This window comes from Corythoichthys intestinalis, chromosome 21 (genome assembly GCF_030265065.1).
Source record: "Corythoichthys intestinalis isolate RoL2023-P3 chromosome 21, ASM3026506v1, whole genome shotgun sequence".
Classification (NCBI taxonomy): domain Eukaryota; kingdom Metazoa; phylum Chordata; class Actinopteri; order Syngnathiformes; family Syngnathidae; genus Corythoichthys; species Corythoichthys intestinalis.
The window spans coordinates 27518434-27533894 of record NC_080415.1 but is presented as its reverse complement, the minus strand read 5'-3'; the positions used below and the strand labels follow the sequence as shown (position 1 = coordinate 27533894).

Sequence of the window (15461 nt, the reverse complement as noted above, 5' to 3'; positions counted from 1 at the left end):
TTTCCCATCTTGTGAAACATAGAAGATTAGGTGCTGTTTTGTTGGCAAAAGGGGGTTGAACAAAGTATTAACACCAGGGATGCTAATAATTGTGACACACATTATTTGATGTCAAATAATTATTTCTTTATGCGGGATTTTTTCCCCACTGAATAAATGCACTTGTATTAAAGGTTGGATTTTTCTCTTTTTTTCCATTAAGGTCCCATATTATTAAAAAAAAAATAAAATTATTAGACGCTGAAAAAACACATAATTATTATAAATCCAATAATTATGGAGGGCGCTGTATTTTTGTCCAAAAGACTAAGACGAAAATTAAAATGGCTCCCTAAAACAACACTGATTTACACTCTTATCATCTGCCTTGTTTTGACTTTTTTTCACTTATCCCTTTTTCCCTTAGCCACCCTCTTGTGTTCCTTTGTCGACCTCTTCTGTAATCGACCCTCGTTTTCCGTTTTCCACGCCAAATTTTTCCAACATTTGCCCTCATTTTCCGTTTTCCGTCTAAACTGTTTTCCCCGATTCACCCTTCTCACTTAAGGTTTTTCTCTTATCAACCTGCTTGCATTCCCTTTTCAATCCTAGTTATTTTCTTTTCATCCACCCTTTTGTTTCCCTTTTCCGCCTGAGTTTTACCACCTTTATCCACCATCATATTTTTCCTTTTACACAAAAGGAATAGGGGCACCAACTGATGCTGAACCCCGGCAGGCTCCTAGCGCTGTCTCCAACTGTATGTGCCACTGTTGTTATTGTTTTCTTGTGAGGTTTCTAAACTTCGTCTTTGTGGGGTCAATAAAGGCCATAACAACAATAATATTAAATTGAAGCGGATACTCACGCCACATCTCCAGCATAGTGTCTGATGCGAAAATCTCGGTCAAACTCCAAACTCTTGTCAGTCGGTGAGAGCTGCACAAGAGACAACAGATAGCTTATTTATAACTGAACAATGATGAAATTACTAATGTTCCATTATTGTAGTGAAAACTGGTCAACCTAGCATTGTTTCAGTTATTTTTACGCGTTAAGATTTTTGAGCTGAGTCTACAATGTTGATGCACTACTTCTTCTAAAGCAAGCAGTGTTCACCCGAGCGCTCAAGTTTTGCTGAACTATGCAAAAGAGCAAAGAGCGAGACGCCGCCACTAAACGCAGACAGTGATCCGCAGCTTCAGTGAAGCAGAAAGCAACCTCACTCGACTCAAGTGAAGCCCGCGAGCAGAACCAAAGTCACTAAAACGCGAGCACGGGAGATGGAGGGTGCCTTGATGGCAAGAGACAGCGGGAGGAGAGGGAAATAAAACGAGTGCGAAAGTGGAGGTGTGACGGCTGGACGGAGGCCAGTTGGCGAGGCAGTGTGATGACGAGAAAAATGAATGAAAATATGGATTGTGTGTAGTCAAATGTGGCGAGATCACGTCAGAAATGTTGTCAGAAAGACTGGTGTGAAGACCTAGAATGCAACACGAACTTGGCACCTGCTATGTGTTGCTGCGATGGTGTGAGCCAAGAAAAGTGATAGAACAAGGTCAGAATAATGAGTGCAGGAAATGGGGAAGGGAGGGGCTCAGGGCTAAGCAAAGAGGACACTTCAATGACATCTGGAAAAAGTAATTTCATTTCACTCATCTAAAGTCCATCTATAAGGCCTATCTAACTGTAGATAGAATTTGGCAAGGATATTATCATTAAAATATAGATGCAATGTATTGAATAGATCTGAGTATGAAATGGTTTTTAATGAACAGTGTCATATATAAATATGGAATCATGAAACACATGCACGGAGGTGGTAAGTGTCGAGGGGAAGGTCGCCAGACATAAGTAACAAGAACAAAATGGTGGTGCGACATGACAGCCCCGACAGGTACAAGGTGTCGATGGAACAAGCAGTGACTGCTGAAGTGCATGTTTAGATTCAAATTGTAATTTTAGCAAGGAAAGTTGTATGTTAAGCATATTAACACATTGGCTCCAATTAACGGTGATAAATCTACTTGAACTGGGGGGCCGGCAGCACTCAAAATGGCAGCATGACTAGTTAGCATATCGGCCCCTCTGGGTTTTTAGCAGGGAGAATTTGCATGTTAGGTGATGTGTGGTGACCGAAATCACTGTGTAACTGTATTAAAAGCTCATCCTCAAAGTGAGAGGGAAGCAATATAACCCTCACATTTATATTAGCTTTAGTGATCGTTGAATTTTGCCTTGGTGGATTACTTTCCTGTCATGCAGATGTTTACCAAGCACTTATCATCTGCACTGCATCTCCTCCTCCCATTTGCCAACAGTGACATCACCACTGAGGTTCTGTTTGAATCTTCTGCTAACCGCTGCTGCCCTCTACTGTTCACATAGAAGGTTTAGAGCAGACGTTCTTAAATATTTTACAGCTGGTACAGACTCAACAAACACTTGGCTCTCCAAGTACAGTACCATCAGGACCAACATGAACTCATTGGCTGCCATTGGCGGCGCTACACATTTGAAGTGGGAGGGTTGGCAATGAATTAACAATGTTCATTTGCTGCCACCATCCTAGTCAGTGATGGACTTTTATCAACAGTCCGTCACTGCATGCATTCTAAAATTTTGAAGGGATCCTCGGACTTAAAGACTTGTAGGCTCTAATGAGCCATAATTGTTCTGTTTTACTTAAATATGTTATAAGAGGCACATATATTATTGCCATTGATTTAACAATGCAAAATATTTTGGTTTATGTTTTGACCCACGGAGGGCGGCATGTTTTACGCGCACAATGCACGCTGGGGGTGATGACGCGGTTGGCATGGACTGGAAGAATAGCTGTGCTAGCTAGGAAGCGCAGCTTGTATGATGACTGGCATGATTTTGTGACATTCTGCTGCCGGTCAGATTGTTTTGTTACAGAGATGTGGGATAACTTTCCAACGTCATATCTGCATCCAATTCCTGCTCATCAGCAGTGTCTTTAAACCGATCCTAGGTGGCTTGTATTGACTTGCTGCCATTTGACAGTTTGTATATCCGTTTATTATTAGTTGCATCATTGCCTTGTTTTTTCATTTGTCTGCTTCTCACCGCGGTTTTCAGTCAATCTTTCGCATAACAATAGAGGAATCCCACGCACTACTGCTGGTACGAGTACCAAACTTTGAGAACAACTGGTCTTTCAACTTTTTGTATGACTATTATTGTTAAGACATGCCTAAAATGTATACAATAATAATCAAGAAAATACTATCTATCATTTAAACAATAAATAAATAAACTGGGTTTGTGAGTTACCTTGCGGCTAGTGTAATGGGCGTGTTTGGCTAGCTTGCCATTGAGTCCCTGCAGGAAAAGCTCATCGGTGACTTTGCCCACATTCATGCAGGCTTCGTCCAACACGGAGAAAATTCCCTTGTGCTGCTGTTCCACCAGGTCTACGATGATCTGGTTGTTGAAGTAGTCGATCTAATGTACGGCAAAACATAGCACGTTAGGAAAAAAAAAAACACACTTATTGTAATACAGTGCAATGACATGTACATGTTTCCAAGGAATGCCTTCTCGCTGGTACTCCTCCTGCTCCTGCTTTAACACCAGCTGGATGAAGAGCTGTTGCAGCTTCTCGTTGCAATAGTTGATGCAGAACTGCTCAAAGCTGACACCCAAAAAAACAAAAAAAAAACAAAAAAAATTTTTTTGTGGTACCAGATGAAACATACTCTCATCGCCATGTCCAACCTGTTGTTCTGGAAGATCTCAAAGCCGTAGATGTCCAGAACCCCAATGACGGTGTCCTTCCCGTGCACCCTGGCGTCGTAGTTTTTCACCTGGATGATGTCGTTGATGCGTCCCACAATCCAACAGAAGAGACGCTCGTACATTGCCTAATGACGATAGGCAAAACCAATAGATGAGACTGAAAAATTCAGGACTTGAAGCACGCGTTTGTGAATGTCCACCACCTTTGCAAAAGCATCGCGTCCATAACCGGCCTCCTGCGCCGTGTGCTCCTTCTCGATGACGTCACGGCCCGTGGACACCGTGCGGAACAGCAGAGCCTTCTCCACATTTTCCTGCTTGGTGGACAGCAGCTCGGCCATCACCGACACCAGCTTGTTGGTCTCTATCAGCGTCGTGTCGCCGTCCACAGCGAATGTCAAGTTCCCCTGAGACAGATAAGGACCGAGAGCAGCGTTCAGTGAATATTGTTCTCCCGAGCTTTAGAATCAAACTGGGAATGAGAATGTCACCAAGTGTAAAATAGTGGCCAGGATCTTGTAGACTGTTCCGATCTCGTCCCCTGTGAAGCCAATCACTTTCATGGCGTCTGACACGGCTCTGAAATCCGCGCTGTCGTTGATGCTGGACTGCAGACATGAAGGAGAAATCAGCATGCTAACTGATGGTGTGCCCAGATTTTTATCCACTCACCCACAGTAATTTTGCCCCTTTTCCACCTGTCAAGGAATTGCTTACCAACATATGCTTCTTAAGTTTTGATAAATAGCTTAAAACACTTTGTAACTTTTCAGTTTTGATCAAATTTAGTGACACCGGTGGATAAAAGCGATAGTGTTTTGCCTGAGAGAAGACTGTGTTGCCCATAAAGACCAGCGCTGCGTTTCCCATGAGGACCAAAGCACACCCGCACGGTGTTGTAAAATCATCAATTAATCAAAACTCAATCTCCCGGTCGCCTAAAGACCGATTAAACAACATTTTTGTTTCCAGCGGCGGCTGTGTGAAGGATAAATACTGTAATTTTCCGAATATAACGCGCACTTTTTTGTTTTTTGTTGTGTTGAAGAAACGTATGCGGCGATCCGTTGCCAACCATTACGGTACGTGACGTCACCATTTTGTTTCGGTAATACTTTACTCTGATCGGTCGAATGATTTTGTCTGTGTTAAATTCTGCTTTTTTCACTATTCATAAAGCACAGAATTTAGTTTCTTGAACTCATTTGAGTCTACGTTTATTGCAGCTCCGCAACTTGGACCATAACAAACGTAACACATCACGGACTTCCTGTGTCCGTCAACTATATTTGTGCCTCGGGAAACTCAAACCCAAATAACAATAGTTTCTATTGTTACAGTTGTGTCTACAGCGATGAGCTCTCTCGGATTTCCAACTTACGTTCTCACTTTCATTTTACCGTATCCATCCACTGAGGAAACATGTATTCATCATGATGAAACGAGCAAGTTATACAGCAGCCTTTAAAAGAAAAGCCACATCTGTTTTGTTGTCTCCTGGATTCTGGAAGTTGAAGAAGTTATCAGATCATATTATTACCGTACATATTGTCAGTTTACGGTAATGTTTTGAACTACCAATGTGCTATGCTTGTGCTGTGTTTCACCAGTCAGTAAAAAGAAATTTCTGTATCTGTACACAAACTCTGTTTTCTTGCATTCTTCTATTTATTGGTGCTAAAATTAGTGTGCGCGTTATACACGGGTACAATAATTTCCCCTAGATTTTACAAGTAAATTTGGGGTGAGCGTTATACACGGGTGCGCCTTATTGTCGGGAAATTACGGTAGTAGGGCTGTCAAAATTAACACGTTAACGGGCAGTAATTAATTTTTTAAATCAATCACGTTAAAATATTTGACGCAATTAACGCACATGCCCCGCTCAAACAGAGTAAAATGACAACACAGTGTCATGTCCACTTGTTTCTTGTGTTTTTTGGTGTTTTGTCGCCCTCTGCTGGCGCTTGGGTGCGACTGATTTTATGGGTTTAAGCACCATGAGCATTGTGTAATTATTGACATCAACAATGGCGAGCTACTAGTTTATTTTTTGATTGAAAATGTTACAAATTTTATTAAAACGAAAACATTAGGAGGGGTTTTGATATTAAATTTCTATAACTTGTACTAGCATTTATCTTTTAAGAGCCACAAGTCTTTCTCTCCATGGATCGCTTTAACAGAATGTTAATATTAATGCCATCTTGTTGATTTATTGTTATAATAAACAAATACAGTACTTATGTACAGTATGTTGAATGTATATATCCGTTTTGTGTCCTATCTTTCCATTCCAACAATAATCTACAGAAAAATATGGCATATTTTATAGATGGTTTGAATTCCAATTAATTACGATTAATTAATTTTTAAGCTGCGATGAACTCAATTAAAAATTTTCATCGTTTGACAGCCCCAATAAATAGTAATAAGGTAATTAATCTAGTTGTGGCTAAACAATAGCATATGACTGTTAGCAACCGTGTGGCATAGTGTGGCTAACCCTGCACCCCACCCGAACTAGTCAGTGAGTGGGGGTGATTGGAGGGGTGTCACACCAGCAAATGAAAGCCAGACCAATGTTTATTCTGTATATCCTGGTAGCCTCCCTTTATTTTCCTCCTCAGACAAAACATTTTCTCTTTTGTTCCTCTGCCATCTTTGCAGAATTCGCATGAAAGCGTTCATATTGACTTCAAACATATTATCACAAATGTTATGAAAATATTTTATAAAGGTTAAAAAGTTACCTAATGTGTCTTTTAGTTTTATTATTGTAAAAGTGTTATCTAAAATTCATAAGTTACACAGCTGTCTACAACCTGAGGCGAGGGAGGGCAGGAAGGAACTCTGAAGGGCGAAGCTGTCCTTCAAAAGGTACAATGTAACATTTAATTGATAAATTACTGCCTGGCCGCCCACCTAAGCTTCTTGACATGACGTGTTTTTCTTATAATCATGATTGTTGTTTTTGTGCCAGTAAACCCAGACTTTTCTTACAGTATGATAACAGTACCCTGAGCTCTTCCACGTCAGAGCATCTTTGTACTACGTGTGTGATTGATGTTCTCCTTGTGATCATAAGTATACTCTTAAATGACTTCTGGAGTGAGAGCCTTTTGCTTCTAAAAACAAAGGGAGAGCGCGTTCTCTACCCTGACACCACCTAAGGATTTGGGGTACCATCTGATTGCACACCACAGTAAGCGCTCTGCCGTGTCTTCCCCTGTCACTCACTGTCAGTATTGTTTTTTTTGTGTGTGTGTGTGTTGTAACTAAAAAGTGAATTTCATACCTTTATCTGGGCCCCCACTTTAATGTAGTTGTAAATTTTGGGATCTCGATGAATGTGGAGAGAATGAAGCAGGGCATCAGGAGCTCCTTTTAGTAGCTTGTCCATGCAAAACACACAATTCATCAATTTTAACACACTATTCTTTCATAATTTGTGAGTAGTCTAAGTAAACACATACCTGATAGAAGGAGTGAAAGCTTCTCTCGCCTTCTTGCTGAAAAATCACTCTTGACTAACAAGACAAATAAAAAGCATTGGTATAACATTTAAATCCACGATGTTAAAGTCGTAAGTTAAGTCACTGATAGCAGTGGTTCTTACTTTCTCTAGTAGGTAGTTGCTAATGTGTCCGCCAATCGGGTCCCCCTTAAAATCAAAGTTGATGTCCATGTACTTCCCGAAGCGGCTGGAATTGTCGTTTCGGTTGGTTTTGGCGTTCCCGAAGGCCTCCAGGACGCAGTTGGACTTCAGCAGCATGTTCTTCACCCTGCAGAAGACACAATGGTCGTTTAGCTAGCTTGCTACTTGTTGCTTAAACACCTCCCTCACCTCTCGACTTCAGCCCGCTGGTTGGGGTTGGTGATAGCAGCAATGTACTGCATGATGTACTTGCTGGCTTCCGTCTTTCCGGCCCCGCTTTCCCCTGCGATAAAAGAAAATTGTTGATTTTGCGGTCGCTAAAATCAATGTTTGAAACACACTACCGTTTTATATGGAAGCAAATGACTCACTTTACCTAAAACTGGAGGGATTTTCCCAAGTAAAACATTCAGTGTACAATTATATTAGAAGTCTATAATTTGTTCAGTTTATTTGGCTGCTTAACGGAACAAGCAAACCTCAAGAAGTGAGGTGTAGCCGTCTCTCTCACCACTGGATGTCGCCCAATCCCCATTATGATCTCACCTGAAATGACAATGCAGGTGTCTTTGCTGCGCCTTTTCATGGCTTTGTAGGCAGCATCTGCTATGGCGAAGAGGTGGGGTGGCCTCTCATAGAGCTCGCGGCCTTTGTACTGCTCCACCATGTCGCGCCCATAGATGTTCATGACACGGTAGGGATTGACTGACACCACCACTTCGCCGATGTAACTGTAGATTTTCCCTTTCTCGAATCTGCAGACCAAAACATGTGGGAATGGACTTAATTTACTTAATTAATAATTGTTAGACGCAATTATTGGACGCCTAATGCCCTCAATGTTACTAAAACATGAGTATTTACAGCCCTCCCAATTGAAATGTGTTGTACATCTATTACTATAATTTTTTTTTTAATTGCGGAAAGGAAATGAAATCAACTTTAGAGTGTTCCTAGGGGCAAAAAACAAACTTTATTTTAGTTTTTATTCATATTCATTTTGTTTAAATTCACATTTTGAGCAAAAAATATATTAATTAATTATTAATAAAATATATACCGTATTTTTCGGACCATAAACCTCTACTTTTTTTCTCGCTGTTTATACCCTGCGGCTTTTATAAGGAAGCGGCTTATTTATGGATTTTTTAAAAAAAATTTTTATTTTTATTTTTTTAACAATCAAACTGCATATTTTGTTGTTAAAAATAGGGCTGTCAAAATTATCGCGTTAACGGGCGGTAATTAATTTTTTAAATTAATCAAGTTAAAATATTTGACGCAATTAACACACATGCCCCGCTCAAACAGATTAAAATGACAGCAGTGTCATGGCCACTTGTTACTTGTTTTTTGTGTCCCTCTGCTGGTGCTTTGCTGCGACTGATTTAATGGGTTTAAGCATCATGAGAATTGTGTAATTATTGACATCAACAATGACGAGCTACTAGTTTATTTTTTGATTGAAAATTTTACAAATTTTATTAAAGCGAAAACATTAAGAGGGGTTTTAATACAAATTTTTTATAACTTGTACTAACATTTATCTTTTAAGAACTAAAAGCCTTTCTATCCCTGGATCGCTTTAACAGAATGTTAATATTAATGGCATCTTGTTGATTTATTGTTATAATAAACAAATACAGTACTTATGTAAAGTATGTTGAATGTATACATATATCTGTCTTGTGTCTTATCTTTTTATTCCAACAATAATTTACAGAAAAATATAAATAAATATATAAAATAAAACATTTTATAGATGGTTTGAATTGCGATTAATTACGATTAATTAATTTTTAAGCTGTGATTGTGATTAACTTGATTAAAAAGTTTAATCGTTTGACAGCTTAAAAATAATAAAATTGGATAATTAGACATACTTTAAAAGAAGACTTTCCAAATTGTGCCATGACATAGCTCTCAGCCGCTACACTCCCACTAAAGCTCGTCAGACTTACTCAAAAACTCAGGATTTTATAGATGTATATGGCTCCATCGGATACTACAGTATATGCTGCCACAAAAGAACAATTTTAAATGGATGAGTATCCACTATTTGCTAGGACAAGAGAGCGCGATGCTAGCATTGATTAGCTGTTTCCAACTGGCAATCGGAGGACTTTATTGTCACAGTATGCTACAACAAAGCTGCCATATAAGGGTCAGCGCTAGCTGTTAACCATTTTTAATTCATCCACTTCAAGTTTAGAAGGCATGGCAAATATCTTTGCAAATGTAGTTATCTGTTCTTTAAAGTTAGTTTGTTTTTAAGCATTCAGACAACATGTGTTGGTGATGTTGTTGCGTGTTTATCTGGTTAATAAATATATTTTTGATCAATGAAATATTTGTCTTAACATCCGTAAACATCCAATGTTAAGATATGGACACCTGCGGCTTATAGTCAGGTATGGCATATATGAGGATTTATTTCTAAAATATTAATCAGGTGTGCTTTATAGTCCAGAAATTACGATATATAAACAATATTAAAAATACAATATGATTAATAACGATAAAAAATAATTTAAGACCTGGTGTCCACATATGTAGACACCACATTTTGGGTCATGTAGGTCAAACTTGAATATAAAAATTGTTACTATTGTGGCCTAAAAGACCCAGAAATGTGATGCCAGATTTTTAGAGAAGTTTTTTTAAATGACCAAAAATAGTCACTCTTCCTATAATGGGTTAATGATTGAATTTATAAAAAAAGTTGGTTCAGACTTTGTGGACATGATGCAAATCTGGCTAAGGTAGGTCACGTTAACACCTTTATCAGAGAGAGGAAAATGATAAGTAAATACAACTTTATTGTCAAGCATAAAATGTTAAAATATAACCAAGAAGATAATCAAAGTCATTTATGTATGTTCAATTGTGCCCAGGGTATTCGTGCAGCAAACAAAAAAGCATTGCCAATGTTAAGTTTAGGAAAATCGATGCCGCGCATATCCGCATATCATTATTATTATTCCACGCAGTGCTCTGCAACCCGAAGGAGCATATAGTTGGGAGGTGTTTTTTTTCATTTACACCTTAGATTTCTGTCCTTTTTCTGATATTAAGAATTGTGGTGCCTCATGGCGACCCGTCGGTTCTCCCTGCCTTGTGTATTTGTCTCTCTTTTTTTTATATTTCTGAGAACTCAAAAATGAATTCCTTGTGTTTCCCCGACATACTTGGTAATTTTCCCCCCTCTTCCGCCTGTTTGTTTTCCCGTCTCTCATATAATAATCGTAGCACCTCACAGCATCCTGTTGGTTCTCTTTACCCTGTCCTCCTGCTGGATGTGTAACTGTGTTTTTTATATTCCTGAGAAATAACTTGTGATTCCAACATACAGTGGTATAAAAAAGTATCTGGACCTTTAGGAATTTCTTTCATTTCTGCATAAATTCACCATCAAATGTGATCTGATCTTTGTCAAAATCACACAGATGAAAATACAGTGTCTGCTTTAATTAAAACCACACAAACATTCAGATGTTTTCGTATTTTATTGAGGATAGCATGCAAACAATGACAGAAAGCGGAAAAATAAGTAAGTGAACCCGCTGCCTAAGGAGACTTAAAGAGCAATTGAAACCAATTATTTTAAGTCAGGTGTGTGCCCAATCCCTGATAAGTGGTTGAAAGCTGCCCTGTCCACTATCAAACACACACCTGGTAAGAAATGCCTTAATGAGAAGCATTGTCTGATGTGCATCATGGGTCGGTCAAAAGAGCTGTCTGAAGACCTGCGATCAAGGATTGTCGATTTGTATAAAGCTGGAAAAGGATACAAAACCATCTCTAAAAGTCTCGATGTTCATTAATCGACAGTCAGAGAAGTTGTCTACAAATGGAGAGAGTTTGGCATTGTTGCTTCTCTCCCAAGGAGTGCCTGTCCACCAAAGATGACGCTTAGAGTTCAGCACAGAATACTCAGAGAGGTAAAAAAAGAACCCTAGAGTGTCTGCTAAAGACTTACAGAAATCACTGGCACGGTCCAATTTCTATGTGCACACATCAACTATATGTAAAACTATGACCAAGAATGACGTTCATGGGAGAACTACACGGAGAAGCCACTGCTGTCTAAAAAAAACATTATTGCTCGTTTAATGTTTGCAAAAAGGCACTAATGCTAGGTTCATACTACAGGTCTTAATGCACAAATCCGATTTTTTGTCATATCTGTTTTTTTGGCGTGCCCGTTCAGACTGCCTTTGTCCATTGAGACCATTCAAGTATTACGCATGTGCACTAATTCGCAGTCCGACACGCGCTGAGCAAGAAGACCCGCATGCGCAGGAGCATCAAAACAAATGACCACACATACTGGCTGTCATCTGTCATTCCAGGGATATCATAATTTGCTTTCCAAAATGAGGACACAAATAACAGACATAAATAATCCCGGTTTAGGCTTATATTCAAAGTTCATATGGATCGATAGCATGCACTCACTATCCGTGCATGTCACACACACATACGGGCAGTTTGCCCTGACTCTCGGTCGTGTAAGCAATGTTGAAATGTTACTCATATAGAGCAGAGAGAAAACCGATCATTCTCAGGCTTATCCTCAACCCATTTTAATTTTTTTATGACTGTTGTCAAGCCCTGCCTTTTCCCAAAAGCCGTGTTCAATGCAAGCTAGGCACTAATAACGCACAGCTGCACCGCTACCGTAGCGTCTCTCTCGCTCTTTGATGACGTAACTGCTGCATGAATTCCGATTTGGGAGACTTGACAGTACAGACCGCCGTGACATTCTGGAAAAATGTGGCCCAGATCGGATTTGAACCACATACAAAAATGACCCGGATTGGATTTGAAATGGTCCAGTTCTATGTGACTTGTCACGTTCAGACCGTCAAGTTAATGCCTCACTCAAGTCGGAAAAACACGAAAAAATCAGATTCATGCATGAAGACCTGTAGTATGAACGTAGCCTCAGACACTCCACAGAAGTTTTGGCAAAATATTTTGTGGACTGATGGGAGTAACACACAACGTCATGTATGAAGGACAAATGGAACAACTAATCAGCATCAACACCTTATCCCCACCGTGAGGCATGGTGGAGGGAGCATCATGATTTGGGGCTGTTTTGCTACCTCAGGGCATGGACAACTGGCAATCATTAATGGAAGAATGAATTCAAAATTTTATCAGGATTTTTTGCAGGAAAACCTAAGGCCATCCGTCAGAAAGTTGAAGCTAAAAAGAGGATGGTTGCTGCAATAAGACAATGATCCAAAACAAAGCAGTAAATCAACTTGCAAATGGTTTCAGAATAACAAAATACACGTTCTGGAGTGGCCAAGTCAAAGTCCAGACATGAACCCCATTGAGATGCTGTGGCATGACCTAAAGACAGCGATTCATGCTAGACATCCCAGGAATCCGACAACTACAGCAGTTTTGTAGAGAAGAATGGGCCAAGATTAGTCCTAATCGATGTGCCAGACTGATCTGCAGCTACAAGAAGCGTCTGGTTGAAGTTACTGCTGCCAAAGGGGGTGCCACAAAATATTAAATGCGACGGTTCACTTACTTATTTTTCCTCCTTTTGTCATTGTTTGCATACTATCTTCATTAAAATATAAAAACCTATAAATGTTTGGGTGGTTTAAGTTAAAGCAGACATTGTTTTTTTCATCTGTGTGAGTTTGACAAAGATCAGATCACATTTTATGATGATTTTATGCAGAAATGTGAGAAATTCAATGTTCAGATACTTTTTAATAACACTGTATTTGGCCTTTTTTCCTTCTTCCACCCTTTTATTATCTAAGGAATCCGGGTGCCTCAAGGCAACCCTCTGGTTCTCCTTGCCCTGTCCTGCGTCACTGTATTTTCTCTGTTTCGGAGGCTACTGTAAAAAGTTCCCGTGTGTGTTTCCTTCTGGCACCCTTTTTCCCTTTTATCATTTCAGGAATGAGGGTGCTTCATGGTGACCTGTCGTTTCTTTGTATGCATTGCAGCCAATGAGTAAAAAGTCTGCTGGATACATCAGTATTGTGCCTTTTTCTCCATCCTTCCCTCGCCCGCGGTTGCATGACCTCTTTCCTCTTCCTTCCTCTTCCCAAAAAGCAATCGGATCCCAGCCGGTCGGCCCTCGAGATGAATGGGCTCTTTCTTCCCAGCTGCCTAACGTCTGCTACCCTCTGACAAAAAAGCCGGGTAGACTGAGGTGCATGTGTCAGCGACGTCCTTGCAGGCGCGTGTCAAGTTTGTCCCAGAGGCCAATCCAGTCGTGAAATCGGATATTAAAATGTTAACAAACAAACAGTAATGATGATGTCAAGTAGCGGCACACTACAACACCTTGTTGGCAGCCTGATCAGAACAAGAACATTGTTCTGCCGTGTGAACACGCTTCTCCATTCAAAGCTCCGTTGTGGCCTGGCTCGTCGCCACTGCCAGGAGGTTGCTGTGCGCCCGCTCCATTGTTCGGGCGACAATCGGAGGTCTCTGTCCACAACGTGGGAAGACTGATGCAGCGAGATTTCATTGTATTCTACACAGATTCAAGAAAGCCTTCGCCAGATGTTAGCAAAGCAGCCTCAGAATATAACAGAGACCATATTTCACAGTAGGGATAGTGTACATTTCTTGGTACACTTGACAATCCAATTTTGACCATAATTTGTCTCCTACTTTTACAGTTCTGTACATGTTAGCGATGGAATCACTAATGTAGAGCTGAAACGATTACTCGAGTAATTCGAGTAACTCGATTTAAGAAATTGATTGAGGCATTTTCTTCACCTCGAGGAATCGTATAATTTTGCCGGCACTTAGCATGACGTTTTTCCCGGACTACTTTTAATGCGCAGAACACGCTGATGTCACGTGCGTAGAGGAAGAAGGGAGAGCCGGCGGATATATTTGATTTCAACCACTCATGAATATAGAGGTAACGACGAAGAAACCGATGAAAGTGAAGAGAAAGGCACAAGAAAAAGCAGAAAATCTCAGAGGTGTGGGATCATTTCAAGCTGGATACCAAGGCGAACACTGTTTCAAGTATTTACTTTAAGACAGCGCTTGCATAACACAAGCTACCCGTGGCCCCACCCACGCTTCCGCACCCCCGGCTGGGCACCACCGCGTGACCCGCCCCGCCAAGGCACCACGTTTACTCCGAGAGCGGAGTAACGATACTCAGGACAAGGTAAAATTAAGTTAACATAGCGCTAATAAATAAGATTAACGTTATTGTACCTTGCTAACGTAACGTTAGTCCTGCGGAGGGCTAGGTTTCTATTAATTATGACTACTGTCGATGTGTGGCTAGCATGTCTTTCAAACAGGCTTATTTAATCTGTAAAATCACAGCGCTGTAGAGAGATGTGGGTATAAAATAAAAACATAATAAAGCTAACTGTCAATTTCAGGTCAGAAGTCATTGCTGGATAAAACACTAAGTTAGGTCTGCACAATATATCATTTGAACATCGCCATCGCAATGTGCGGATGCGCAATAGTCACATCGCAGAATGTGCAATTGGTTTTTTTTTTTGGTTTGGTTTAACATGTAAACTTTTTTATACATCATAAAGGCAGCAAGTGTGCAGATTCCCTTTTTTATCCAGATAAATGGCATGATATAAATTAGGGATATCCCCGATCCAATCACGTGATCGGAAATCATGCCAATTGTGCCATTTTTCTGAGGATCGGAATCAAGTTAAAAAGATCGAGTTTGTGATTTAAAAGATTTACAGGTAGTCCCCGGGTTTTGACGTACTTGACTTGAGCGATTTCGACTTTATGACGTCAGAGTCTCGCCCGCCATTTTGTCTCGTCGTTTTTTTTTTTTTTTGTCGCATAAACAGTACCTCAATACCTCACAGTATCTTATTTTTTAATTCAATTCATTAACATGACGTGTTCTGTCATATGTACACTTATGTTCAAAACGACATGCATTTTAGCAATAAAACCCTTGACACAAAACAGTTAGTGTTCAAACATCCATCTAGTCTGCTCAATATGGAAATTTAGTAGATTAAATTTGCCTAATTCGGCTAACAAAAGTCATCAAGCTTAAATGCCA

General features: G+C 40.1%; 1 protein-coding gene across 1 annotated transcript in view; it reads right to left on the bottom strand.

Annotated features, from left to right (window-relative positions):
* The window catches only part of myo1d (myosin 1D), a 79521-nt gene that overhangs the window by 51098 nt on the left and 12962 nt on the right, over window positions 1-15461 (bottom strand). Inside the window, exons 2-12 of the mRNA XM_057826258.1 lie at window positions 7949-8157; window positions 7592-7685; window positions 7364-7529; window positions 7221-7274; window positions 7043-7138; window positions 4236-4352; window positions 3948-4151; window positions 3724-3869; window positions 3526-3640; window positions 3280-3450; window positions 848-918 (exon numbers count right to left, since the gene is read on the bottom strand). Of these exons, the coding sequence (XP_057682241.1) occupies window positions 848-918; window positions 3280-3450; window positions 3526-3640; window positions 3724-3869; window positions 3948-4151; window positions 4236-4352; window positions 7043-7138; window positions 7221-7274; window positions 7364-7529; window positions 7592-7685; window positions 7949-8157 (1443 nt within the window). The remainder of the gene's footprint in view (window positions 1-847; window positions 919-3279; window positions 3451-3525; window positions 3641-3723; window positions 3870-3947; window positions 4152-4235; window positions 4353-7042; window positions 7139-7220; window positions 7275-7363; window positions 7530-7591; window positions 7686-7948; window positions 8158-15461) is intronic.